The sequence below is a fragment of the Monodelphis domestica genome, chromosome 1, assembly GCF_027887165.1.
Source record: "Monodelphis domestica isolate mMonDom1 chromosome 1, mMonDom1.pri, whole genome shotgun sequence".
Taxonomy (NCBI): Eukaryota; Metazoa; Chordata; class Mammalia; order Didelphimorphia; family Didelphidae; genus Monodelphis; species Monodelphis domestica.
This window is the reverse complement of record NC_077227.1, coordinates 569,583,652-569,611,534: the sequence shown is the minus strand read 5'-3', so window position 1 is coordinate 569,611,534 and position 27,883 is coordinate 569,583,652. Positions and strand designations below refer to the sequence as shown.

General features: G+C 40.7%; 1 protein-coding gene across 4 annotated transcripts in view; it reads left to right on the top strand.

Moving 5' to 3' along the window:
- The first annotated feature begins 645 nt into the window (after window positions 1-645).
- ANXA4 (annexin A4) overlaps window positions 646-27,883 on the top strand; it is a 64,251-nt gene continuing 37,013 nt past the window's right edge. The window contains exons 1-2 of one of the 4 annotated variants that reach the window (XM_007476253.3): window positions 646-775; window positions 26,755-26,809. In XM_007476253.3, coding sequence (XP_007476315.1) covers window positions 26,807-26,809 — 3 coding nt within the window. In that variant the 5' untranslated portion in view covers window positions 646-775; window positions 26,755-26,806. Of the gene's footprint in view, window positions 776-935; window positions 955-22,498; window positions 22,771-26,754; window positions 26,810-27,883 lie in introns of those variants that run through there. The other 3 variants (XM_056813431.1, XM_007476254.3, XM_056813430.1) reach the window with 3 other exon arrangements.

Below are 27,883 nucleotides of genomic sequence, written 5' to 3'. Positions count from 1 at the left end.
AGGTGACAAAATTGAGGCAGAAAGGAATTTTTAAAAAAAGAATTGCTTAAATTCTACCTTCAAACTTTTCATTACCGGTTTGGGTGATAAAGCAGTTGTTCCTACTTAGAATAAAATTTAATTTGATCACAAAAACAAGCTTGAGTCTTTCTGACACAATTGGGTGCAGGGTCTGCTTTGTGGCTGGGGCTGCTAAGGGAATATGTCCCAAACCACCTTATACTACTACCTGAGAGTGTGGGGTTGAAGAAGGGGAGCGGGTGGGGGAATCCTATGGTCTAGCCCTAGAAAAACATTTCGTTTAACTCCTCTATTTTAGAGACTAGGCACAGAGTCCCGAGGCAAGTAAGTTGCATTGTGGGGGCTTCCATTCCACGCCTTTTGGCTCCAAGCCCAGCGCCCTTTCCACTATATTAGACGCAACCCGGCCTCTGGGGCTCTGGGGCAGGAGTTTCTGAGCAAGTAGCCCCAGCTTTGGGTCTGGAGGGGCAGCGGTGAGCCGAGCCAGGGATTTGGGAGGAAGGGGCAGGTCGAGTGTCCCGTAACTCTTTGCCAGGTGTCATTAGCCTGGGGAGTAAAATTTCCCGGTCGGTGGGGGAGGGCGGCAGGAACAGCTAGGAACTGGCACTGTCTCCACCCCAAAGCGGGGCGGACCAGCCCAGCCCAGCTTGGCCCTGCCCAGTGTAGGCAATATATGAACAGCTGCCCAGGGCTAGCCCGAGTCTGAGCTCAGCGAGAACAGCCTGGGCGTGGAGGTCGCTGCGCTGCCGCTGCGGTAAGGAGCCCCTTCCAGGGGCGGTCCGAGGGGCTCCGGGCAGGACTAGTAGGGACTAGCCCCTAGAGGTCCCTGTGCCGCTGACTGACTGTGTTCTGTCTCATTCCTACGACTCCTCGGGTGGCTTCTGGAGCGGTCGTGTGTGCTCCGGGAGGGCTCCTCGGTCGCCCTGGAGCCAGGTAGAACTCGGGTACTAGGGGAGCTGGGGATCCCGGGAAAGCACCGTGCCGCGCCGCCTCGGGGCGAGGCTCCGCCCCCATCCCATCTTGTTCTTGGTCGTGGAGGTTTGTCCAGAGCGCTTGGCCCGGCGGTGTTCCGTGGAGCTGGGCCCCAAAAGAGTGCTTCCCTGAAGCAGGGTGGGTGGAGCCGGCAGGAGTGGGTGCCTTCGGGCGGCCGAGATGCCGGGGAGGTGCCCCGGGGCTCGCCCTGGGATCCGAAGAGGGAGACTCTCCTGTTGCTGGGAGCGGGGGAGCGGGTGCTCCGTGTGCTCTTTGGTGTCAAAGAGACTATTGCTCCTTGCACAATCCAGAGGGCTTGTCATTTTTCAGATTTGGTTGTTTGTTTGGAGTTCCACAGGGTGTGGGTGTGAAGTGAGTGGCGAAAGTTAGAAGCCCTGGGTCCAAATCCTAGCCCTGCTGACTAGTTCAGCTAATGTACGTCGTGGCTCCAGAAAAGTGTGTAAACTTTAAGTGAGCTGTTGGTAGGTAGAAGAGAGTCAAGAGCCCTGAATTTGCAGAGGACTTGGGTTTGGGCCTGGCGCTGCCATTCACTATGGGTGAGAAGTTATCCAACCTTTCCGGATTTCAGTCTCCCTACCTATAAAATAAAAAGATTGATTTGACCGGGACAGGGGTGGGGGGTGTTCTTAAATGTTCATTGTCATCAAGGACCCCTTTGGGCAGTCTGGTGAAGCCTATGGACCCCTTCTCAGAATAATTAAAATCATAATTAATGCATTAAAAAAAAGGTCTACAAAAGGAAACCAATTATGTATCTACAATATAGTTATAATTTTTTAAAATTCAGGGATCCTGGGTTAAGAACTCCTGGGCCACATCATCTTTAAGACTAGAGACCCATTGTATTGGAGGAGGAGGGGGACCTTCCATAGGAAGTACAACCCAAGCTGCCTCTTGGATTCTAAAAGAATGGAATACATTCTAGGCAAGGTAGATTACAGTTTATGTAAAATATGCTGAGTTCTTAGGCCTGTATACCAAGGCAAGTAATGTGAGCCAATAACAATTAACCTTACTCAGAAGTTAGCCAAGTGCTTTACAGACATCATCTCAGGAGTTTCAATAAGGGAAGTATTATATTATTTCCCCCATTTTACAGATGAGAAACTGAGGTCCAGGAAGGTCAGTGAGGCCAGATTTGAATCCCAGAAGATGAGTCTTCCTGACTTAAGACCCAGCGCTCTATCCATGTTGCCGCCCCTGTTTGGTTTAGGATGGTTTTATTCAGAAAGGAGCTGAAGGGATGGGAAAGCCCAAGAATAAGCATTTTTAATGCCTCCTACGCCACACACCTTTTTAGGCATTCAAGGAAGGAGGTGAAAGTGAATTCCCTCAAAGTCATGGCTCAGAACAAATTCATTTGCTTATGTCCACTCATTCATTTTCCTGGTAAGTGACGGTTAGCCCAAGTCCTTCCAGGTGTGGCAATAGCTCTTGGCCCCCTTTTCAGTTCTATTTTTAAATTTATGCTAGAATAATTTATTAGGCAAATCTTGGGTTGTTTTTTTCCCCACTTTCCAGCTCTTCTGTATGTCTATCATCAAGAGATAGTTTCCATGTCGGTGGGCTGTCCTCTTCTGCTCTCCTACCTCCATCTCATTACTAGCAATGGAGATGATCTGGGACAGATCATGCCATATACACTCCTCCATCTCCCATGCCTGACATTTTTATATCAGTGAAATCAAACTAGAATGAACATCAGGGGGAACCTTGAAGCATAAACTGGGCAAGCCTGGAAGCACCCCAGAGGGAAGGCAGGACACCTTCCTTGCAGTGGGGGTCCTGTCGTTCACTAGCTAATGGAGGAGGCATTGGTGATGATTCCAACCTAGCAAGCATGTGCAAGGCACTCTGTTGGGAGACAAATCCAGAAACAACCTCTGCCCTTAAGATTTAAATTCTACTGGATTTAGAGTTCAGAGCATTTAGGTTCAAATCCCCATGTTACCATTTACCACATGTGTGACCTTGGAAAAATTACTTTTCCTTTCAAGAATTTAATTTCCTTATCTGTAAAACAAGAACTAGACAATGTCTAAGGTCTTCGCTTGATTTCTATGGCCTCTATCTTTCTCCATAAAATGAGGAGCTTGGACCAGTGGGTTTTCCATCTCTGGCATACAATGAAACAGTTTGAAATGTGTAGAAAGAGATGGAGTCTGTACTAGTGAGAGGGGAGAAGCAGTGGCTTTTGTTTTGGTTGTTATTTTGTTGTTTTTTAAAGTTTAATAAGTTTTTATTTACATGTGCTAATTCTAAATCAGCTTTTGCTTACAGATGCCATCATCTTGGAAAAATATAGGCTGAAATGGACAGGGATAAGTCAGTGAGAAGTTTATAGGGACAAATGGACTCTATTTCCAGACCCCTGGCCCTTCTTAGGTAATGAGTTGTAGATTGCCTATGGTGGAGTCTTCCATCCTATTTTTGGAAAATGGCTGGAACTGTTTTATAGCATTCAGTGTCTGAGGGCGGGAACACACAAATATTGACAGTATATTTCCCTTTCGAAAGGAAAACATTCTTTAAATGCAAATCCAGCTACATAGTTCTGAGGATTCTTTGTTAAACTCACAGTAGAGGAAGAAAATGGTGAACAGGTAGGAAAGGCCTCTGAGGAGGGTCTTAAACTCTCTGTCCCTGGTTTTCCTCTTGTTTCCTGTGTTCACCTCATTTGCTCAAAGTTATTCCCCATGCCTGGAATGACTGTATCATTAACTTCTTCCCTCTGCATCTTTTAAAATTAATTTTAAAATAATTTCTTATTAATTTTATATTTTACATTTATATTTACAAATCTATAACAATTTTCCATTATATTATTTCCCAAAACTATCTTTTATTTTTTATTTTATTTTTTTTAAACCCATGCCTTTCATCTTGGAATCAGTACTGCTTATTAGTCCCAAGGCAGAAGAGTGGTAAGGGCTAGGCAATGGGGGTTAAGTGACTTGCCCAGGGTCACACAGCTGGGAATTGTCCGAGGCCAGATTTGAACAGAGGCCCTCCCATATCTAGGCCTACCTCTCAATCCATTGAGCTACCCAGCTGCCCCCTTCAAAACTATCTTTTATAATAAAATAAGAAGATAGGAAACAGAAAAAAGTTTCCCACTATAAATAATATGTTAAAAAGTCTGATGTTATACAATATTCCATACCCAAGGCCTCCTACACTGTCTAAGGAGTGGGATGGGGGGTGAGATAGTTTCTCATTTGTCTTTTTTGTGACCAAGCCTGGTCATTATAATAATACAACATTCTGGTTTGGATTGTTTTGCTGTTGCTCTTGCCATTTATATCGCAATACTTGCGTATATGTTGTTTTCTTGTTTCTGCTTATTTCACTTCCTATTCAGTCCTATATCTTTCCCTACTTCCTTTATTCATCCTAGTCTTTCTTTCTTACAATACAGTATATTCTGTTATATTTATGGACCATAACTTGTTAGTGTCCCCCTAATTGGTGGATATCTACTGTATGTGTGTTTCTAATTCTTTGCTATCACACACACACACACACACAAAAGCTACTATAAATATTTTGGTGTGAGCCGGCCTTTCTTTTTGCTATTGACCTCTTTGGGGATAGAATCAAAGCGGAGGGCCGTTTTATTCGTTTTCTTGATGTAATTCTAGTGTTCCCCAGAATGCTTGCATCCATGAATGTCTTCCCCAGCTCCTCCAACATCGGTTCTCCACCTCTTTTGTCCCCTTTACTCCTTCTGCTTTCACGTCTCTCATTGGTTGTTTGAGGGGACGGCTTGAGCCAATCTAAGAGGCAGAAATGAGGAGGGAGTCTATTTCGGGAAGGCATGATGGAGAGTGGAAAGGGAGCGTCCTGCCTAGGGAACAGGATTAGACCCTGGAGGGCAGTTAAGGGAGTATTGAGGGAGGTTGAGGCCAGGTTGTGAAGGACTTTACGGGTCAAATAAAGGGGTTTGTATCTGATCCGCGAGGTTCTAGGGAGGAGCCATTGGAACTTCGTAAGCGGGGCAGGGGCATGGTGGAACCTGAACTTTAGGGAAAATACTTTGGCTGTGTGGAGGATGGATTGGAGACGGGAGAGGCAAGGCAGGGAACCCAGTCAGGGAGAAGACGGAACAGCGGAGGTCGAGGCGGGAGGTTCTAAATGGGGAAGATGGGTGTATGAGCAGGGTGAAGGGGCTCGATTCAAGGGAAGTTGTGGGGACTGAAAGGTCAAGATTTTCCCTAGTGGGTGCAGCAACCACGGAAGGTCCCACCCCACTGGAGCACAGCAAGCGGCCGCACAGCCTCCGGGCTCCTGAGAGCCCCCGTGGGCCGAGTCTTTTCTACTTCTCTGCGAATTCTACTTACCTTCTCAAATGGAAGCCTTGCCAAGCTCCACGCTACCCCGAAGCTCCCAACGGCCGGTCTTGGACCGAATTCATTTGTTCATTCAGAAGCTAAACTCTCCTGTGAGCCTAGAAGTAAATGCTGAGTGGAAATCCGTTGTGCTGGGGGGATGGCGAGCTTTGGGGTAGAACTTGTAAGGCTGGACTCGGAGCTTCATCCGACTTTTACTGCTAAAAGGGAACTTGGAGATCCTGGAAGTTCGCAGTAGATGCTTAGTAAATAATGGCCCAATCGAGTCCATCCGGACAGTTCTCCAGTATTGAAGCTGATGCGATTTTCCCTTTTTTACATATAGTCACCTAGAAGAGGAAGTGACTGGGCAAAGATTGGAGAGAAGATCATAAGGGAAGCCAGAGCTTCTCGTTCTGCGCTTTGATCAGGATTTCTCTGAGGCTTCCCCGCAGCCCTGCCACTTTAGGGCACATCCTGTGTCTAGGCATGTGTAGGATGACGTTCATAAAGCAGAAATAAAATCACATGAGGAACCATGAATTGCTCTTAATTCCTTTTTTTTTAATTTTTAATTTTTTTTTTAATAACCCTGACTTTCTGCCTTAGTAACTCTAAGACAGACTGGCAGGGGCTAGGCAAATGGGATTAGGTGACTTTTCCAGGGTCACACAGCTGAGAAATATCTGAGGCTATATTTGAACCCAGGACCTCCCAACTCCAGGCCCAGCACTCCTTTCACTGTGCTACCTTGCTGCCCCTCCAGTCTTCCATTTTACAAATGAGGAAACAAAGACCCTAAGAAATCAAAGTGACTTATTCCTGGTTACAGAGCTCATCAATGTCAGAGGCCAAATTCAAACTCAGATCTTCCTGACCTTAAGATCAGAAGTTGATCTACTAGCAGGGGGTCTCATTTTGTTCTCTTTGATATTCTAAAATACATCCTACATTGTGAGGGTAAAAGGTGTGTTTGCCCCACTCCATCTGGAAAATCCCGATAAAATTATTTGTCCCTCCTAGGATCAAAGAAATCTGAATTTTTTTCTTGTGCTTTTATGAGGTATTTATTGTACCTTATTGTAAACTTTGGCTCAAGCATTTGGTCATAGGCTTTATTATTATTATTATTATTAGATATACTATCATTAGACACATAGGCTATTTTGTGCATATTTGAGTTTCTGAACTCTTTCTGTTTTTTGCTGGCCTATGTGTGTCTTCTGTGATTTTGGCAAAACTCCCCCTAAATTCTCATTTAATTTCTTAATGCTGACCTGCGTATATCCAAACCCTGATGGGAGAAGTTGCAGTGTAGAAAGGATATCTGTATTTTAAAGTTTTATTAATGTTTTTTGTTATTCTATGGTCTTTTCTTAGTATTAGTCCTTTCCCTCCCTCCCGTATTTAACTTGACCTTGTAATAAGGAATAGATAATGTACTTTTGTCACAGTCTCACATGGTAAATACTTAACATATGCTCTTTGATTTGATTCCCTGAATTTAGAGTCCCAAGACCTGAGTTCCAATGCTGCTTCTGATGCTTACTACCTTAGGCAAATCACTTACCCTTCTTGGTCTTCAGTTGTCCCAAGTAGATGCAACCAAGTGAGCAACTTCAGTCTTTGACATTTAAAAAAAATTTTTTTTTAATTTAAGTATTTTCCCATGGTTACATGATTCCTGTTCTTTCCCCTCCCTTTTTTCCCTCCCTCCTCGCAGAACTGACAAGCAGTTCTACTGTGTTAAACATCTATTATCACTCAATACCTATTTTCATATTATTCATTTTTGTAATAATATTTTAAAAACCAAACCCCATATTCAAAACCAATATGAACAAATGAAAAATCAAATGTTTTCCTTCTGTGTTTCTACTCCCACAGTTCTTTCTTTTGATGTGGTTAGCGTTCTTTCTCATAAGTCCCTTGGGATCTTTTAATATATTTTTTAAGGACAATGAAAGAGTTTCAAGATAGCTTATTTTCAGGGTATTCTGAGTCCTTGGACCAGGCAAGTCTAACTCTTCTATCCCCAGAGTATGCCTACCTATGACTTTTAATGAAAAAAAAAGTATCTGGTTAGTTAATAATGTTTACACCATGGCCTTAGAAGAACTAAAGCTATGACCCAAATAGCAATGAAAATCTCCCTTGAGTTGCATTCTCTCTGCAAATTTCCATTCATTTTCCTTAATTTTTAATTCTTAATTAAGAATTCTTAATATTAATTCTTAAATAAATATTCTTAATTCTTTAAGGATAAGTAAAAGTCTAACATAATGCAGATATTTCTCAGATCTGCTTGTCTAATACTAAACCCTCTCCTGACCTCCAGTTTCACATCTCCAGATATCTCTTAGATATGCCAAACTGGATGTCCTCTAGACATCTCAAACCCAACCTGTCCAAACCCAATCTCATTGTCTTTCCTTCCACATTGTCTCCTCTTCCTAACTTCCCTATTATTGCCAAGGGTCCCCTGCAGTCCCCCAAGCTCATCATCTCACTTGTGTCTGTGTTCTGTCTCCTCCTTCAAATCCAATTACTTGTCAAGTGTTTCCATTTTCATTTGTAACCCATCAGAGTTCCCCTGATAATTTTTTCTTTTATTAAAATGAATTTTCATTTTTTATATTACCAAATTTTTTCCAATGTGCTTCCTTTTCCCCTTCATAGAGAGCTATTCCATATTACAAGTTACATTTTAGAGGGAAAAGAAAAAGAAGATAACAGATCAGCAAGATTGATTAATACATTGAAAAAGTCTGAAAATATGTGTAGTCTACAACATCCATAGACATCTCACCTCTGTGCCTCCAGATAATTTTCAAACCAACTGCTGTCTTGTAATGGTTCTTGTATTTTGTACTTCCATCCCTTCTCAACAGTAAAAAAAATTGTTCTTTTTCTTACCTTTCTTCATCTTACTAAAACTACTGCCATTTTCCCAGTCACCTAGGCTCAACACTTGTGGAAAGTGTGTAAAGGGAAGCTCTTCCTCCCAGGGTGGTGAACTTTCTGCTCATCTGAGCCAGCCCACTAGTCAATCCATTAGCATGGTTGGAACTCCCCAACCAGAGACTTTGATTGGCTCCTGAGATGCGATAGAGGAAGTGAGGTGGAGAAAGAGGACTATAAAACATGAGAGATCAGGCTCTTCTCTGTTGTGCTTCTCTGGAGATCTTTGGTTGGGGGCCCTTCTGCAGTTTGGCACTGGTGACTTGAATGGACAACACTCTCATAGGCTGGTAAGATTAGGATGATAGTATGGGAAATATTGTTCTATTTCCTTCCCTCCTTATTTCTTTCCTAGGCTATATTTATATTAAAAATTAAATTGTTAAAAGCTAGTATCATCTTCATGACTTAAGGGTTAATTATTTTATAAACGACAATCACAACAATCTTTTTTAAACTAATATTACATTTAATTTGACATAATATTAATTTTTATTGTGTAAAGGGAATCCCTTTACACAAAAGAAAGTGTCTTGGGAGTGAGAAGATCTGAGTTCAAGTCCTTCTTCTCTTAACAACCTCTGTAACTTTGGGCAAGCCACATAACTTTTCTTTTCTGAGCTTGTTTTCTCATCTTTTAAATAAAAGAGTTGGCCCTTCTAGCTATTTATCTATGATTCTATGACTTTCTTTTCTGTTTGGTATGGAGGAAAGAGCACTAGGTTTAGAGTCAGAAAGCTTGACTTCCTCTACTTGCTGCATATGACTTTGGACACATCATCTCTCTAGGTCTCACTTTCCTCCTGTAAAATCAGAGGTTGGATTAGATAATTTCAAAGACACTTTCTAGCTCTTTTAGCCTATGAGCACAAAGGTAAAATTTTACAATGCTACTATTTCCATTTTATTTTATTAGGTTTAACCTGAATGAAGCAAGGTTAACAATGGGAATAACAGACTGGTATTTATTGAGCCCATCTAGTCCTCCAGACTTCAGGCCACCTAACTGAGACATTTAACTAACAGTCTCTAGTTAACTGATATTCGTTACTTAGGTTATGAGAAAGTCATTAAACTCATTTCATAGCATCATCAATTTAGGCTTCTTTGAGACTTGGAGGCACGTAAGTTTCCAAGTAACAATATAGTGCCCCCCCCCCAAATTGGAAACTTAACTGGTTAAAGAGTTACCAAAGTTGCCCCCCCCAAAAAAAGAGATTTTTAAAGAAGTTTTGGGAAGAAGAGAAAAATCTAATTGAGGAATAGATAAGATGGTGGTAGAGTTGACAAAGAATGGCAATTTATACTTTGCTTCTGTTTTCTGTATCAAAGACTAGATAATTATTCTAGAAATTAAAAAGGAATTGAGACCCAAGAGAAACAAGAAAATAATACAAGAGTGTCTCTCCTCAATTAGTTGTAGTCACTTGACTTGAACACATTATATACCAGGGAACTGAAATCGTGGGTATGATTGTTTAACAACTTCGTGTGAGGGCCCTTGGAAAAATCATAGAGAAGGAGAGAAGTATTAGAAATGGCTAAATGACATTTAAAAAAAACTAAAATGGTAGTTTCCACAAATAATAAGACTGATGAAATTTACTAATTCCTGGGAAAATTCTAGAATAATTTCTTAAAGGGTGGTTCATGAGAACTTAGAAAGGGAAGTGGTCACCACTCTAAGCCATCATGCCTTCATTAATGAGTCAGGACAGATTGAACCCACTTACTTTTTTGACAAGGTTCTCAAAGAAGGGAATGCTCTGGAGATATATAGATTTCAACAAGGTGTTTGGCAGACTCTCATCATATCCTTGTGAATAAAATGGAGATGTGAGGCAGATAATAGTACTGCCATATGGGTTTGGAAGTAGTTGTACAATCACATCTAAAACAGTGTTGGTTAATTGATTAAAAAAAAAATGAAAACCCTTACCTTCTGTCTGATTCTAAGTATTTGTTACAAGGCAGAAGAATGGTAAGGGCTAGGCCATTTGGGGTTAAATGACTTTCTCATGGTCACACAGGTAGGAAGGGTCTGAGGCCATATTTGAACCCAGGACCTCCTATCTCTAAGCTTGGCTCTCTATCCACTGAGCTACCTGGCTGCCCCAGTTTATTGATCTTTGAAATCCTATAGGAAGGTACCGCAATGCTCCGAATTTGTCCCTCCTTTATCAGATGCTTTTATCGAGAACTTGAAGAAATAGAGGGCATCCTTTTCAAATATATAGATAAAAAAGAATGGAATAGCTAAAAGATTGGATTAATAGAATATGGATGTTAAAAGATCTTGATGAGTCAGAGCAATAGATTCAGTTATACTCTAGATATAATATATAATTATGTATAAGTTTATTATATATTGTTACATATTAATATTATATAATATATTATACACATTATAATTTTATTATATACTATAATGATATAATGTTATAATATATATATATACATATATATATATATATATATATATATAAATTACTGCTACATTTTGGGCATTTTTACATTTAAAAAGCGCTTTCCTCACAAGAATCCAGTAGATAGTATGAACATTATAGCATACCCATTTTATAAATTAGGAAAACAGTAACTTGTCTATGCTGACACCAGTAGTAAGCAGCATACTGAAACAAGAACCTAGGTCTCCTGATTCCTTTTCTTAGAGGCAGCTTAGTCTAGAGGAAAGAGCACTCGAAGTTAATAATTAATAAGGATAAATGTAAAGTCCTGTATTTTACTTTAAAAAAAGATCACTTGCTTAAGAACAGATTGGGGGAAGAGATAGGTAGATAGCAGCATGTACAAAAGAGATCCAGGAGTGTTGTGGACTACAAGACCCATACAAGATAATAGCGTGGCATTGTTCCTTAAAAGCTAATCATTAACAGAAATATCATGTACAGATCGAAGGAAGTGATTGTCCTGTGCTCTGCCCCACATCAGAATGAATCAGATCAATTCAGTTCAGGACACCAAACCCTGATGAATTGCCCATTGATCCTGCGTGGACCACCCTCCTGGGGGCCAGGGTTCTCCTTTTCCTTTCTTGGCACGACATCTTAAGAGAGGCCACCGGGATGGGACCAGACTTCCAACTCTGCCATTTGGTGATCTGCCAAAGGAAATGGGGGAATTTAGATTCTAGAAGAGAAGCTTTAGGAGAGACAGAAGGCCCACTTCAAATGTCTTAGTTGGAAGAGGGATTAGACAGAATCTATTTGGCCCCAGAGAGTCCCACTGGAAGCGATGGGTGGAAGCTGCCCGAATTCCAACTCCACATAAACAAGATCCTCAGAACAATGGGAGCTGCGGTGGACTGGCTTATGAGATCTCTGTCGGTGCCACACTTCTCTCCATTGGAGGCTCCAGGTGACCCCTTCCTGGGACACGTGAAGGCTCTTCCTGGGCCTTCCCTCCCAAACACGAAAGCTCTAAGAGTCCATGATTTTTCGGCCAGTGGAGACAGGGCTACTTAGAGGAACTGAGGGTTTGAGTCTGGAGAGAGAATATATGTATTGCCTGAGGCTCGTGTCGGGTGCCAGGCCTTCCAGATTGGCTATGAGAATAGTTTATTTAGTCAAGCGAGCCAACAGGGAACATTTGCTTTGGAGCCTTTCAGAAGAGAAAGCCACGGTTCATCAGGAGTTAGAATAAAGTGACTCACAGAGATGGAGCCTCTAATAATGATTCTATTTAAATGATATTGAAGGATCTTAACTCAGTGGATTATCCACATAAACTTTCTTCATTGGTAACAGATGCCATTAGTAAGTCCACAGAACATTCTAGAGTTCAATAAAATGAAAATGACGTCATCCACAAATAGGCACCGCTTTGGACATCACTGTTTGTTGGCCTTCTGAACCATTTTTTCTGTTATGGGCACCTTTGGTACTTTGTGCTGGTTCCTTTTTCAAAAATATGGTTTAAAATGCTTAGAATATATAGGATTACAAAGGAAGCCCATTATTTTGAATATTTGTTAGTATTATTATAATTATATATAATGATAATCATATATGATATACAAAATTATATCATCTTGTGACTTTTCTCCACCCTGATTAAATCTTTAAAATTCTAACAAACAGGAATGTCTACACCCCTACTTAAGGATTAAGTGTTGAGGAGGATGGCCTATGACAGGCATGTGCTAGCAACTGACAAATCAGAAACAACGGACAAACCCCTGGACTGTCCTAAGTCAAACTTAAGCTACCATTGGTACATGTGAGATGCAGGAAGCGATATTAAAAAAAATGTATATATTCACATCACTTCCTCTTGCCAGTCTCTTTTTGGCGACAGAGGCATTGAGCTCGGCGTCTCTCGCGGAGACATGGGGTTCGACTAGTGGTGTGGCTCGTGGCAGCGTTTTGGCATGGCTCAGGTGAGGTATCTTCCCTGAGCTCTCTCGGAGTTTAGGCTGATTCTTTTTTTTTTCCTTTACTTTTCCTAAAATGCTATCCTCGTAGGAGGCCCCTCATCTTGGAGGAGGCCTCCTACCTGGAAGCCAAGCTAGATTAAATCTTGGAGAAGGCCTTGTGGCTGAGGTCTCTGAACTCCCCTTGGCTCAGGCTAGGCCAGAGAAATCTTATACCCTTTTCTCTCTCTTCTTCTTCTTAATTCCTTCCCTCTATATTAATTAAACCACCATAAAATTCCCAAACTGACTTGAGTATTTTTTATTGGGATTTGAACTAATCCCTGGTGACCGTAAGTATAATATATTAGTCAAAACCCCCTAAATTTACCCCTTACAATCCATGATGTATATGGTAGTAGTCTCTCGGTAACTGAGGATGATGATTGTCTTTGTGCGTTTTTGTGCACAAAGACACTTGTGCATGAAGATTTAAGTGGAAAAGTCGATGCACAGAGACAGTCCCACTCTCTCAGTGTTGGAAGCCTGGGTCCAGTGGCACGAAAAGTCGTTACACCTGGAGACTTCCTCAGCTGCATTGGATGGCCGTGTTGTCCTTTGTGCTCCAACACGCCCTGAGCACTCCATAGTGCTTTGCTGCGTCGCCCTCTCAGCCGTTGAACCTTCTTGTTGGTTTCTTCCACCTGTTCCGCTGAAACAGTCTTCACATGCTGGGTGAGCAAAGCCCTGGTTCACCAGGGGTCCACAATGACCCAATGGCTACCCTCACAAGGTTTAGCCGGCCTGTTGAAGCCTTTGCCCGGGGTGTGGCCGCTGCCCCATGCTAGCAGCTATTAGGAGCCACAAGTGAGAGCTGGGTGTCAGGTAGGGGTCAGAGTCTGGAGAGCTGCCCTAGGAGGGCACGACAAGCCCTCCATACCAGAGATACTACCCCTCCCTGAGCACCCCATACACCCCTGATGATGTATATAATATAATATATAATAAGATCATGGACTCCAGATTGAGAACTCGTCATATCTCAAAACACTGACAAACACCTTTGTTAGGCGTGTTTCCTCATTTTGTGTGTCTTTGGATAATAATAATTGAAAAATCATTGACCCAATCAATCATCTTTGTGTCTTTCTCTCTCTAGGAATCTCATGTGATCATCAGATGCTATGTAATAAACAAATAAATAATAAGCAGAATAAGTGTGTGACTGGAAAAGGAAGCAGGCTGGTAGTGTAGCCAGAGCAATGGATAACATATAGGATTCCAGATGTAATGCTAATGTAATGTATGCTAATGTAATAGGATATAGCAGGGGTTTAGGTAGTGCAGTGGATAGAGTTCTGGGCCTGAAGGCAGAAGCCTCATCTTCCCAAGTTCAAATCTGACCTCAGGGGGCATCTAGGTGGTTCAGTGGACTGAGAGCTAGGCCTAGAGATGGGAGGTCCTGGGTTCAAATATTGCCTCAGACGCTTCCTAGCTGTGTGACCCTGGACAAGTTACTTCACCTGTTGGCCTCAGTTTCCTCATCTTTAAAATGAGCTAGAGAAGGAAATGGCAAACTGCTCCAGTATTTTTGCCAAGAAAACCCCAAAATGGGATCATGAAGAGTCCAGCATGATTGAACAACTACAACAACAATCTCTATAGAAGGTTTTGCTTTTTATTTTTTTTAATGGTAAGGTATTCCCTGGATATTATTTATTGGAAAGTGATTGCTTTGTCAACAATGTGTTTTTTAAACCGTCTTAGAATCTATATTGTGTATTGATTCCAAGGCAAGAAGGGCTAGGCAATGGGGGTTAAGTGATTTGCTCAGTCACACAGCTGGGAAGTGTCTGAGGCCAAATTTGAACCCAGGACCTCCCTGGGATCTCTAAGTCCGGCTTTCAATCTACTGAGTCACCTACCTGCCCTCTACCAATAAAAAATTGGTAAAAAAAAAATTTAAAGCAATGAATGTAGATAATACAATAGAACTTTGGGTGGACACAGGTGACAACTGTTTTTAGGTCCCTGCAGGAGCCCTCAGTTCTTAGGGCTCCTGGGCTGGGTAGCTCAATGGAAAGAACATTGCACTTGGAGTCAAAAAACCTGGGTTCTTGTCTTGGCTATGCCATTTGCCAGCCGTTAGACATCAAGCAAGTCACTTACCTTTGGGGGGGGGGGCGTCAAAGTGTCCCTAAGTCCACATCATCAGAGGGTTACTGTAAGGTTTAAATGAGGTAATGTGAGTGAAGTGATTTAGAAACAATCTGAAAACACAAGACCAATGTAAGGTACCAGGATTGTGCTGGGTGCTCTCCCTCTCCTCCTCCCTGCCATCTCCCAGACTTCTCATGAATGCATGCCTGGGTGGAGCCTTTTTTGTAGAAGGGTGAGTCAGGCCTCCTATATTTCCACAAACCAAAAAAGCCCACGTTCTTCTTATTTGTGGGATGTAAAACTGAAGCCATCTGCCAAAGTAACATGAAGAAAGACTGACTCACTCCCTGGAAAACAGGCTACAGTGGGGCGTATTCAAACTTTCATGTCCTGGTTGGGTTTTTAAAAATTATTTATTTTATTTATACAGGACTTGAAATTTTCAAATAATCTTGCATTTATTTTTAAATCTCCTTTTTAACTTTCCTCTTTCAAGATCATAGACTATCAAAACAAGCAGGAACCATGGAGACTCTCCTGTTCCAGGGGCGTGCTGGAGTCAGCTCATAACCCTCCAGGGAGTGTTACATTGTTAGTATGAGCATTTACACTTTAGAAATTCACAAATCCTACACATCTGGGCATCATTTATTGTTTTGTTGATCGTCAAGACTTAAGAAAGTAATGGAGAAGAGAAGGAAATAAGTATTTATATCTGTGCCAAGCACTGATCCTCACAACAGTCCTGCTGTTATTGTTTCATTTTACAGTTGAGGAATTTTGAGGCAAATAGAGGTTAAACGATTTGCCTAGGGTCACACAGCTGTTAAGTGTCTTGAGGTCAGATTGGAACTCAAGTCTTCCTGATCTCAGGTGCAGCAGTCTATTCACTGTATCACCTAGTCACCTCTAGAAAATGTTATTTTCTATCTTCTTATTATATTTTCACTTGTTATTACACATTTATTATTACATAGTATATAGTATAATGTTATGTATTATATTTATATTTTATTATTACATATTATATTTAATAATATAGATATATCTTTAAAATGTTTCCTGCTGCAGAAAGCAGTTGTTAATCATTTAAAGCATATCACTGCTCAGTAGTCAACTCTCATTTGACAAATCAGGAAACTGAGACTAGAAGAAAGGGAATGACTTGCTTAAGCTTAATAAATACTTTCCTTTCCTTCCTTACTATGGCCCCACAGGTGGTAATTCCTAGAGCCAGGAGCCAAACCCAAATGTCCTTATTCTGGATTTGATTCTCTTTCCAGGACAAGACACTGAGAAGAGGTGGGCCTTTGTTTTGCTTAGTGCTGCTGTTTTATTAAACTTTTTTTTAAAAAATTACACACAGAAACATTTATTTACAATTTTTTAAACCCTTATCTTTTGTCTTGGAGTCAATACTGTGTATTGGTTTTAAGGCAGAAGAGCAGCAAGGGCTAGGCAATGGGGTTAAGTGACTTGCCCAGGGTCACACAGCTAGGAAATACTCAGATTCAAACCCAGAACCTCCCTTCTCTGGACCTGACTCTCTCAATCCTCTGAGCTACCCAGCTGCCTTTACCATTGATTTCTGCTATTTCACAATTCAGATTCTTTCCCTCCCTCTCTCCTTCCCCACTCCCCAAGGTGGTAAATGGCCTGTTCTGGGCTATACCAGTGCTTACATGCAATACATATTTCCAGATTCCTCGTGTTGTGACAGAGGACGTATATCACACATACAACCCCCCCCCCCCTCCCAAACTCATGAAGGAAATAAAGCAGAAAATGGCATGCGTTTATCTGCGATCAGATTCCAACCTTTCCTTCTTTGGCTTTGGAGAGCATTTTTTATCATGACTCCTTTGGGGTTATCTTGGAGCCTTGTTCTGCTGAGATAGCTTAGCCCTTCACAGTTGATCTTTGTACAGTATTTCCATTACTGTATACACTGTTCTCCTTGTTTTGCTCACTCGCTTTTTATCAATTCATCTAAGTTTTTCCAGGTTTTTCTGAACATATTCTGTTCATCATTTCTTATGGCGCAATAATCCATATACCACAACTTGTTTAGCCGTTTCGCAACCCTCGATTTCCAGTTCTTTGTCACTACAAAAAGAGCTGATAAAAATATTTTTCTGCAAGCACATCCTTTCCCCCCATCTCTGATCACTCTGATACAGATCTGGTAGTGATATTGCTGGGTCAAAGGCTATGCATTGTTTTATGGCCCTCTGGGCGCAGTTTCAGATTACTCTCCAGAATGGTTATATCCCTTCGTGATCACACCAACAGTGTATTAGTGCCCTGATATTCCTATATCCCTCCAACAGTTATTGTTTTCCTTTTTCATTATAGTAGCCAATTGGATAGGTGTGAGATTGTATCTCAGAATTGTTTTAGTTTGCATTTCTCTAATCAATAGTAATTTGGAGCATTTTTTGATATGACTATAGATAGTTTTAATTTCTTCATCTGAGAACTGTCTATTCATAACTTTTTAAAAAAATACCTTACCTTCCATCTTAGAATAAATACTGTACATTGGTTCCAATGCAGAAGAGTGACAAGGGCGAAGCAATGGGGGTTAAGTGACTTGCCCAGGGTTACACACCTGGGAAGTGTCTTGAGATCAGATTTGAACCCAGGACCTCCTGTCTCTGGGTCTGACTCTCAATCCACTGAGCCACCCAGCTGCTCCCATTCATATCCTTTGACCATTTTTCAATTGGGGAATGCTTTGTATTCTTATAAATTTGATACTGTTCTTATATTTTTGAGAAATGAGGCCTTTGTCAGAGACATTTACTATAAATTTTTTTCCAGATGTTATTTCCCTTCTAATCTTGGTTGCATTGTTTTTGGTGTTTTGGTGTGTTTTTTTTGCACAAAACCTTTTAAATTTGATGTAACCAAAACTATAATGTTCACTTTTTGTTATCTTCCCCATATCTTGTTTGGTCATAAATTCATCCCTCATACATAAGTCTGACAGGTAAACTTTTTCATTGTCCCCTAATTTGTTTAAGGTATTAACCTTTATTTCCAGATTAAATATCCATTTTGATTTTGTTTTGGCATATGGCGTGAGATACTGGTCCATGCCTAGTTTCTGCCATATTGTTTCCCCATTTTCCTAGCAGTTTTTGAGTACCGCCATTTTGTAAGCAAGTTGTCCTTTGTTCGAGCTGTGGTTTATGATGTGACAGATTCTCATCTCATACTTCTTCAGCTTCCATCTTTCCAGACCAATGGATCTTCTCCTTTTGACTTTAGCTCTATGGAAGCTGCTCCATTCTGGCTCTGGACTGTTTTCTGAAGACGTGTCTTGATCCTGCAGGTGCATGTAGAGTCAGAGAACCTGGGCCACTCCGGGGAAAGGGCAGTAGAGCCGTTCTGTTTGGCTCCGGAGGGCAGAACCAGTAGCATTGGTCAGAAAAGAATGAAGAAGCCAGATTGGGGACTGATATCAAGAAAAAACACCTTTAGATCTGTCCGAAAGTACGGCCGGTCTGCCTTTGGGGCGCGAGGCAGTCTGTTCATCTTCTTGGAGCAAAGACCAGATCACGTTTCGGGGCAGTTAGGTGGTACAATGGATTGGAAAAAGTGGATGGACTTGTGAGGTCAAGATGAAGCTGCCTCGGACACTTATTCACTGTGTGACTCCAAGGAGATTATTTAACCTCTCCTAGCCTCCATTTGCCATCTGTAAAATGGAGATAATAATAGCACCTACCTCCCCAAAGTGCTTGTTGTGAAGATGTAATCAAATAACATATGGATAGCTCTTTGCAAACATTAGTGGTGTATAAAAGCTTATCATTATCATTCCTGCCACCACTATTATCATTTTATTGCTACCATGACCATCATTATTCATTATTATTTTATTATAATTGTTGTTTATTTATTATATAATTTTATTGTTGTTGGGTATGTTGTAGAGAATTTTTTTCAGGTATAAGTGGAAAGAGAGGGTGGATGAGGTCCCCTTCCACTAATTTTCTGTGATCCTGTGCTTTGAACCTCATCTCTTTGTCTCCCTGCAGTCTGCCCTGGGGCAAGGTGCTGGCCTCTTGTGGTGCCTGAGTTGCTTCATCTTTAAAATGAGGAGGTTAAATGGATGACCTGTGCGGCCCCCTCGGGCTCTAAATTTATGGTCCTAATTGTCCAGGGCTTCAATGGAAATGTTTTTGAGTGTTTTTTGCTGAGCCTTTTTTTAAAGATAAAAAAATCTAGAATGTGGTTGTGACTCATCTCACACAACCTCCAACAGCGTGTGAGAGAAAGAGTAACAAATTGGCAAAGTCTTAGCTATTAAGAACCCAACATTAAGCCAAGCCTTAATCTACCTCTCCTTTGTCACCCTATTTAAAACAAATTATTTCCATGATATTTTTAGTACTTGTAGCAGTTCAGTTTAAAAAGCATCTGTCACTCTAGCCATGATCTCATTGGATCCTCACGACAGCCTGGCGAGTCAGCTGGGGCCGCCGTCCTTATCCCCTTTGTGAATGAGAAACTGAAGCTCAGCGGGGTTCATTGACTTTTTGGGGCTCACCAACTAGGTGAGATGCGTCGGTACCTGTTCCATCCCATCACGTGTTCCATCACGTGACCTTGGAAGAGCATTTAGGAGCCTCTGCCACTCCTAAGCGAGGGGTTAGTAGAAAGAGTGCTAAATTGTTGTTAGGAAAGACCCTGCCTCTTTAGTGAATAACTACGGGGGGGGGGGGGGGGGGGGGGGGGGGGGACGTTGTCTGCATAGAATAGGAGCTTCTTGAGGTCTGGCTCTCTTTCCTTTTTCTTTGCATCCCTAGCGAGGGATAGACCAGAGAGGGCTGTGGTCACCGGGTTGGTATCAGAGAAGGAATCTGAAACCAGGTCTCAGCTGAAGTTCTGAGCACATTCAATGTAGTGGTGCTTTAAGAGCAGGTTACCAAAAGAACAGAACACAAGAATTCTTTGGAAGGACTGCTTCAAGCAAATCTTGGTGGTTTCGACCCATTCTTCAGAGTTGCCATAAAGATGTTCAGAGTGGTGGAAAGACCTCTGAACTAGATCAGTTTAGCACACTAAGGCGAGCCATTGCCAGTAAGAGATCTTTAGCTCCTCAGGAAGCCCAAAACGCCTGAATGAAGGGGGATGTTATTTTTTCCATATTATTCATTTTTGAAATAGAGTAATTTTTAAAACCAAACCCCAAATCATGTACCCATATAAACAAGTGATACATCATATATTTTCTTCTGGATTTTTACTTCCCTGTTTCTTTTTCCAGATGTAGACAGCATTCCTTCTCATAAGGCCCTCCGAATGTGACAGATTAGTTTTGTAGACAAAAGGAGGAGCATCCAGAAGCTGAAAGGCAGCATCATAGATGGGGAAAGCAATAGGATTGGTTACAGCCTGAAGCCTCGCAGGTGTTGGGGATAATATGACTGTCTGGGAATCAGGCATGGGAGGCTAGCAACCACCCCTCCTTCTGTCCATCCTGCCCACCTGCAAGGTTAGTTAATGGTATGTGGATGATAAATCAGATGTTTTTGAAGGACAAGTGGGATACAGATCACAGGTTTATTTTAATTAGAGGGAATTTATTTATTTATTTTAAAAAACCCTTACCTTCTGTCTTGGAGCCAATACTGTATATTGGCTCCAAGGCAGAAAAGTGGTAAGGGCTAGGCAATGGGGGTCAAGTGACTTGCCCAGGGTCACACAGCTGGGAAGTGTCTGAGGCCAGATTTGAACCTAGGACCTCCCATCTCTAGGCCTGGTTCTCAAGCCACTGAGCTACCCAGCTGCCCCCAATTAGAGGGAATTTTTAGAGTTAACTCAAGAGAAGACTGAACTTCTAAACCTAAGAACTTTACTCTAAGACAAAGAAATATAACTTAAGGAGTTCATATGGAATGTCAGTGGTTGGTATAGAATAGAAATAATAACAAAATAGAATTAATCAAATTTTCTCATTTCTTCATTCCAAGTTCAGCACAAGAGGTGGCTGTCCTGTTGACAAATATTGACTGTGTGAGCCAATTGGCTCTTCTATTTAACTATTGCCTACTATGTGCTTGGCACAATTAAATAGCCCCTATAGACTAGGTACCATTGCTGGGCTTTGGGGATACAAAGTGAAACCAAAAAAGCAGTTCTTTCCTGATTTAATTCAATAAACATTCATTATGTACCTACTATGTTTAAGGCCCTATGCTAGGTTCAGTTTGACAATCAGTAATTATTCATAAAATGCCTCTAATGTGCCAAGAACTCTGTTATATACTAGAGACAGAAAGAAAAAGGAAACAGACCCAGACTTCAAGGATCTTATATTTTATGTATACACAGTTATTTACAAAATAAATTAAAGGGGAATTCTGGAAGGGGAGGAGGTCACTGCCTGCCTTAGGGAGAACCAGAAAAGTCCTTGTGTAGAGGGTGTTACTTGAGTTGAACTTTGGAGGGAATTAGGGATAATTATAAGAGAAAGAACTAGGAAGGAAGGCTATTATTTATTTATGTCTAGGTATGGGGGACACCCTCTGGATAAAGAAATGGAAAGGGGAGATTAGGAACCTTTTATTAGGAATAGCAAGAAAACCAGTATAACTGGATTGTTGAGTGAGTGGAAGGAGGTATTACATAATAAGGTTGGAAACTTGTCCAAATTAGAAAGAGCTTTAACTATTAAACAGGAGACATTATACAAGAAGACAAGAACAAGAATTTTGGTTGGTTATAGAATTACAGCCTAATGAATTTAAAGCTGGAAGGGACCTTAAAGGGCATTGAGTCCAATCTCATCCCTCTCCAGTCTCCACTTGACATACAAGGAAACTGAGGCAGAGAGAAGTTAAGGGTTTTGCCCAGGGTTGCACAACTTTTAAGTATCTGAGACAGGATTTGAACCTAGGTTCTCCATACTTTTAAGTCTACATTTGATTTACTATGCTCTGATACAAACCCTCATCATGAAATTTATTTATTCAAATATTTGAATTTAGTCAAATTATTTAGTCAAATTTATTTAGTTATTTATTATTTATTTAGTCAAATAAAGAGGCAAAGAATATCCTTTCTTTGTTTTGAGTCTTATTTTTGAGTCTTTCTTTTGAGAAACCCATCTGACATTAAAAGCACTAGCTTGTACCTCCTCATGGTAGGACATCAACTTTTCATATGTGGATTTGTAAAGTGCACTTTTTTTCCTTCCTTTTAGGTGAATTTCTCCCCACAAATTCCCAAATAAATTTCTTGGCTAGAATAAGCAATGTCTAAATAGGAGGCATCTATTCCCTTGGGTAGATTATATTTTAGGCTCACAGAACTAGAGCTGTAAAAGACCTCAGACGCTATTTTGTACAACCCTTCATTTTACATAGGAGAAAACTGGGATTTAGGGATGGTAAACCACTTGCCTAAGGAAGACAAGTAGCAGAGCCTAGGATTCCAATGCAGGCCTTCCACTTCCCAACCCAGCCCCCTGTCCCATGGGCTGATGCGTTCTCTTCATGTATTTCTTCAGGACTTCAATAGATGGGTGATCCCATCGATGTGTGGGTAGATCCTCCATAATTAGAGATTACAGCCTATCAAGCAGGATAGAATTTGGCGCCATTTTTGCCTGTGCTTCCCCAGAGGACCCGCCTCCTATACCGGAAGCTCCGTGTGTATTTCCAGGGGGGCCTCTGCAGCGCTTGGGCTGCCCAACCGTCATCTCTTCTCCTTGCTCTGTTGTTGGCCCACCTCCCAATTCTGTCCGGACTTTCCTTCGTGAACCCTTTGAGACACCTTACAGCAGGCCCATCATCATCGGAAACCATCCTGGTCCTGCCGGTGCCCACCGCCGACTTCTGCATACGGCGCTTTCTCTTCACCTGCACTCGGGAGAGGCATTAACTCATTGCGCAGTGAGGGGCATAATTTCAGATTAAAGGGGTAACAACAGGGATGATCTACATTTGAGATTAAATCAACCAACATTTATTAAACACCATACTGAGATGTGATGGCTGCATAGTCTCGTAGGGGGAGAAGATACTAAGACGGATAATTGTAATATAGAATATACTCCTGCCTAAAACCCCTTTCCCAATAGAATATAGGCTTCTGGAGGGCAAGATTTGTTTTCCTTTTTTTTTTCTGCTGGCCTTTGCCAGTATTTATTTAGTGTGAATTTAATAAATGTTCATGGATGAATGATGAGTGCATTGTTGTTCAGTTGTGCCCACATCTTCATGACCCTATTTTGGGATTTTCTTCACAATAACCCTGGGAGGCAGTTTATAATCCCCATTTTATTATTAATTAATTAGTTAATTTTAAAGTCCTCCCCTCCCCCCCTTTTTTGTTGATTTAACAAGGTTAATTTTATTTTATTTTTTAAACCATTATCTTCCATCCTAGAATCAATACTGTGTATTGGTTCTAAGGCAGAAGAGCGGTAAGAGCTAGGCAATGGGAGTTAAATGGCTCGCCCTGGGTCACCCAACTAGGAAGTATCTGAGGTCAGATTTGAACCTGGAACCTCCCATATCTACTGAGTCCCATAGCTGTCCCTAACCATCCATTTTTTTCTCTGGAGATGGATAGCATTTTTCAACACAAAGTCCTTCAGTCTTGAATAATTGTATTGCAGAGAATAGCAATGTCACAATTGATCATCAGACAACATTGCCGATTCTGTATACACTGAACTCGCTGTGAGCCTTACCTTTTGAATAAGGCTTTTATTGGCCTAGTATCCAGTCTCTGATCCCTGTGAGGTCACATTTCCCTCCCTGAAACTAAGTTCTCCAACCACCATTTTGTTTTTGTTGTTGTTTAGTTATGTCCTACTCTGGGTGACTCTGTTTTGGGGTTTTCTTGGAAGAGATACTGGGGGGTTGCCACTTCCTTCTCCATCTCATTTTACAGATGAGGAAACTGAGGCAAACAGGATTAATTAAATCACTTGCCCAGAGTCACACAGCTGGTAAGTGTCTGAGGTCAGGCTTGAACTCTGGTCTTCCTGACCCTGCAATACATGCCCCTTATTCTTCAGATTCAGGGGTAGAAAGAGAACTTAACTGGCCCGGAGGCAAATGAGGGTTTGGCTCCCAAGAGAAACCTGACTTATCAGGCCAGCTTGGCAAACATACACTCTGCAGTAGCCACACCTTCTGTTTGCTTAATGTTGGCCTTTACTAAATGCTTTCCCTCTATGATCTCACTTGATTCCCACAGTAACCCTTTGAGGTGACCAGTTTTATCATTAAGGTTCAAGTTCAGGGGTCTGGTGTTTATTAACTGGATGACTGGGCAAGGCTTATTTGCTTTTTGTATCTCAGTTAACTCATCAATAACATGGAGATAATGATATACTATTGACCTTAAAGGGTGGAAGTGAAGAAAGTGACTTCCCTATACTCCACATCCCCTAAATCCAATCTGTCCCCAGTGCCTTAGAGTTTGCCTTCAGACTGTCTCTTGAATATGCTCCCTTCTCACCTCTGATACCACCCATCATCCTGGCCTGGGCCCTCATTACCTTGGGCCTGGACCATTCTAAATAGTTTGTTGGCTGATTTCCCTGATGCTGTTCTTTCCCTATTTTAGTCCATTCTCTGTCAGTGATTTTCTTAAGTGCGGGTCTGAACTTGTTATCCCCCTATGCAATAGACTTTTGTAGCTTCTATTACTAACAAGATTAAATGTAAAACTTACTTTTATATTTAATAAATATCTATATATGAAATTATAGTTTATATAATTTATAAATAGGCAAATTTATGTCATAATTTATAAACACATAAATTTATATTTCTAAATGTATAAATTTATATTTAATATATTTATAAATATATAGATTTATATTTATTATAGTTTATAAATATATAAAATTATATTTCATGTATTTGTACATGTTTATATTTCATAGATTTATATATCTATATAGATTTATAAATATAAAATTCCTATTTAATATAGTTTATAAATATATACATTCCTAGTTCATATAATTTATAAATATATAAATTTGTATTTCATATAACTTAAAAATATATAATTTTATATTTTCTTTATTTATAAACATATAAAGTTATATTTCATATAATTTATAAAGATATAGATTTATATTTAATACAATTTATAAATATACAGGTTTGCATTTAATATAATTTATTTATATATTTATTCATAGCTAAAATTCCTATTTCATATAGTTTATAAATATATAAATTTGTATTTTATAAAACTTATAAATATATAATTATATATTTCATATATTTATAAATGTATACAGTTATATTTCATATCATTTATAAAGATATAGATTTATATTTAATATAATTTATAAATATGCAGATTTGCATTTAATATAATTTATATACTTATTCATAGATTTAGAAATCTATTTTATAGATTTTATTGAATTCATATTTTATTTAATATTTATTTATATATTTTAAATACATAAAATATATTTAAAAATAAAAACATAAACATTCCTATTTCATGTAGTTTATAAATAATATACATTCACATTTCATATAATTTCTAAATATATAAATTTGTATTTCATTTAATTTATAAATATTTATATTTACATACATTTATGTTTACTATATTAAATGTAAAATCAGTTTGGCATTCATAACCTTTCATAATCTTGTTCTTCCTACCTTTCCAGTCTTTTTACAACTTAAATCCCCCCTACATACTCTATGATCTAATGACATTAGCATCCTTACTGTTCCTAACACAAAGTTTTTTCTCTTCTGACTCCCGATATTTTCATTGGCTGGCCTTCATGCCTAGAATGCTCTTCTTCCTCATCTCTGCCTACTGGCTTCCTTGGCTTCCTGCAAGTCCTAGCTAAAATCCCACTTGCTACAGGAAGCCGTTCTGAGCCCCCTTCATTCTAGTGCCTTCGTTCTGTTCATAATCTCCAGTTTCTCCTGTGTAAATAGCTTCTTTATACATAGTTATTTGCATGTTGTCTTCCTTGGGAGCCTGGCAGCTCCTTGAGAGCAGGGATTATTTTTTGCCTCTCTTTGCATCTCCAACCCTTAGCACATTGCCTGACCCATGGTAGGTACTTAACAAATGATTATTGACTTAATTATTTTCTTAAAGTCCCATATTAATGTGAGTTATTATGAAGATCTATTGTCTTGTGACATAGACAAAGAAGAGTCTCAAGGCTAGTATTTATTTTCTGTTTTCTCTAGAAACAATCTTAAATGGAGATTAATATTCTGTCAAATCTTATGATCAACAAAATAATCTAATGCAAATGGATAGTTGTGAAAATGTGATGTATATTCATAGATATTTCATTCTATTAAGCAGACTGTGGCAAGGCACTTCCCTGTTTGTGGGCTGTGGTGGAGAAAGCTCAGGATTTGATCCAATAGAACAGGATGTTGGGTTCAGTTCCCATCCAGACAGCTATGCCATTTACTATCTGTATGACCTTCAACAAGTCACTTAGTTTCTCTAGTCCTCAGTTTCCTAAACTGTAAAATAAGGAGGTTGGATCTCTGAGTCTCCTCGCTCAGAAAGTATGAAGCCTGGAACTCTGCTCGGTCTTGACCATTTATCGAATACTTGATTTTGAGCAAATCCCCTTTGGAATAATCGTACTTCTACCGTGTACCTCCCTGAGTCATTGTGAGGAAAAGACAGTGTCTAAGCGTGAGCCGCCACTCTTGCCTTCTTGGCTCTTGGTCACAAGATGGATGATGGCTGCCATGGGCTGTCCGGCTTCTATGGCGGGGAGCTCAGCACCTCCTGAGGCAGGGATGGGTAGGGGTGGTGCTCATCCTTCCTCCTGGAGCCAGGAGGTGCCTGGCTCCTTTGTCATTAAATGCTAACTACAGGTTATCTCCCTTAATGATTTTCCTTTATCATAGTCATTTCCTGTTTGATTTATTACAGAGAAACATCTGTTTAGACAGCTTCAACCGGGATCTCTCCAGAGTCACCAGCCATGGTAAGTCAGAGGTCAGCCTTCCACCTCCACAGTTCTTGCCAAATCCTGGATGTTCTATTAACCCAGAGGTAGAACTCTCTCCCGGGGCTCAGCGCAGGGAGGGGCCGTGGAAGCTGGCTGTTGGAGAGAGGTGTGTGTCTCTCTCTTGTTTTCTATGGGCCGGAAAGATCTTTGAGGCAGATCCTCTCCTTGGAGTTGTAGCAAGTCATGCAGTTAGGTCCAGCCTTGGGTGCCTGGCCCGAGATGGGCATCCGGCTCTGGTCCCTGAGAGGTTGGCTCTGCAGTCTGATTGTCAGGACGGGAGATGGGATCCTGGAGGTTCTCAGAGTCGCAGGTGGTCTAGCGTGTGGTTCCCGCCCCACCATGGGCTGACCTCGATCACGATGGTTCCTGGTTGTCTTCTGAATACGGTCCAAAATTCTTGAGTCCAGAAGACCTCCGTTCAATCGTGCCTCTGAGGGGATCAGCTCTTTGTTCTGTGATGCGTCATTTAACTCCTGAGCCCTTTTCCCCATCTGTCAAATGGGATAAATGATAGCTGTATTACCTTTTAAAATTTACTTATGATCAATTATATGTAATAAATTGCCACACACGTTTTTCTAAGTTATATGATGGACTTATTTCCCTCCCTCCCCTTCCTTCCCCCTCCCAGTGCTAGCAGGCAATCCAAACTGTATTATCCTATTTCTTTAGGGAAAAAACCCCTAACTTTCTGTCTGAGTATCAGTCCTAAAACTGAAGAATGGCAAGGCCTTTGGGGTTGAGTGACCCCCCCAGGATCACACAGCTTGGGAGTATTTGAGACCAGATTTAGACCCAGGACCTCACTCTGCTACCTCGCTGCCCTTCCATCCCTTCATTTAAATCTTTCTCATGTTCATTTTGGAGACTGACTTGAGTTCAAAAGGCATTTCTGCACACCCTAATTCCCAAAAGCAGATCAGAAAGAGGTTTGGGGGCAGCAAGATAAGTAGCTTGTAAGTCCCCAACTCTGGTCCCCCAGCTAGGGGAAGGAGAGGGACAGGGGCTCCGCTAATCCTAGAGATAACCTTTTCAAAGATAATTTTCCCA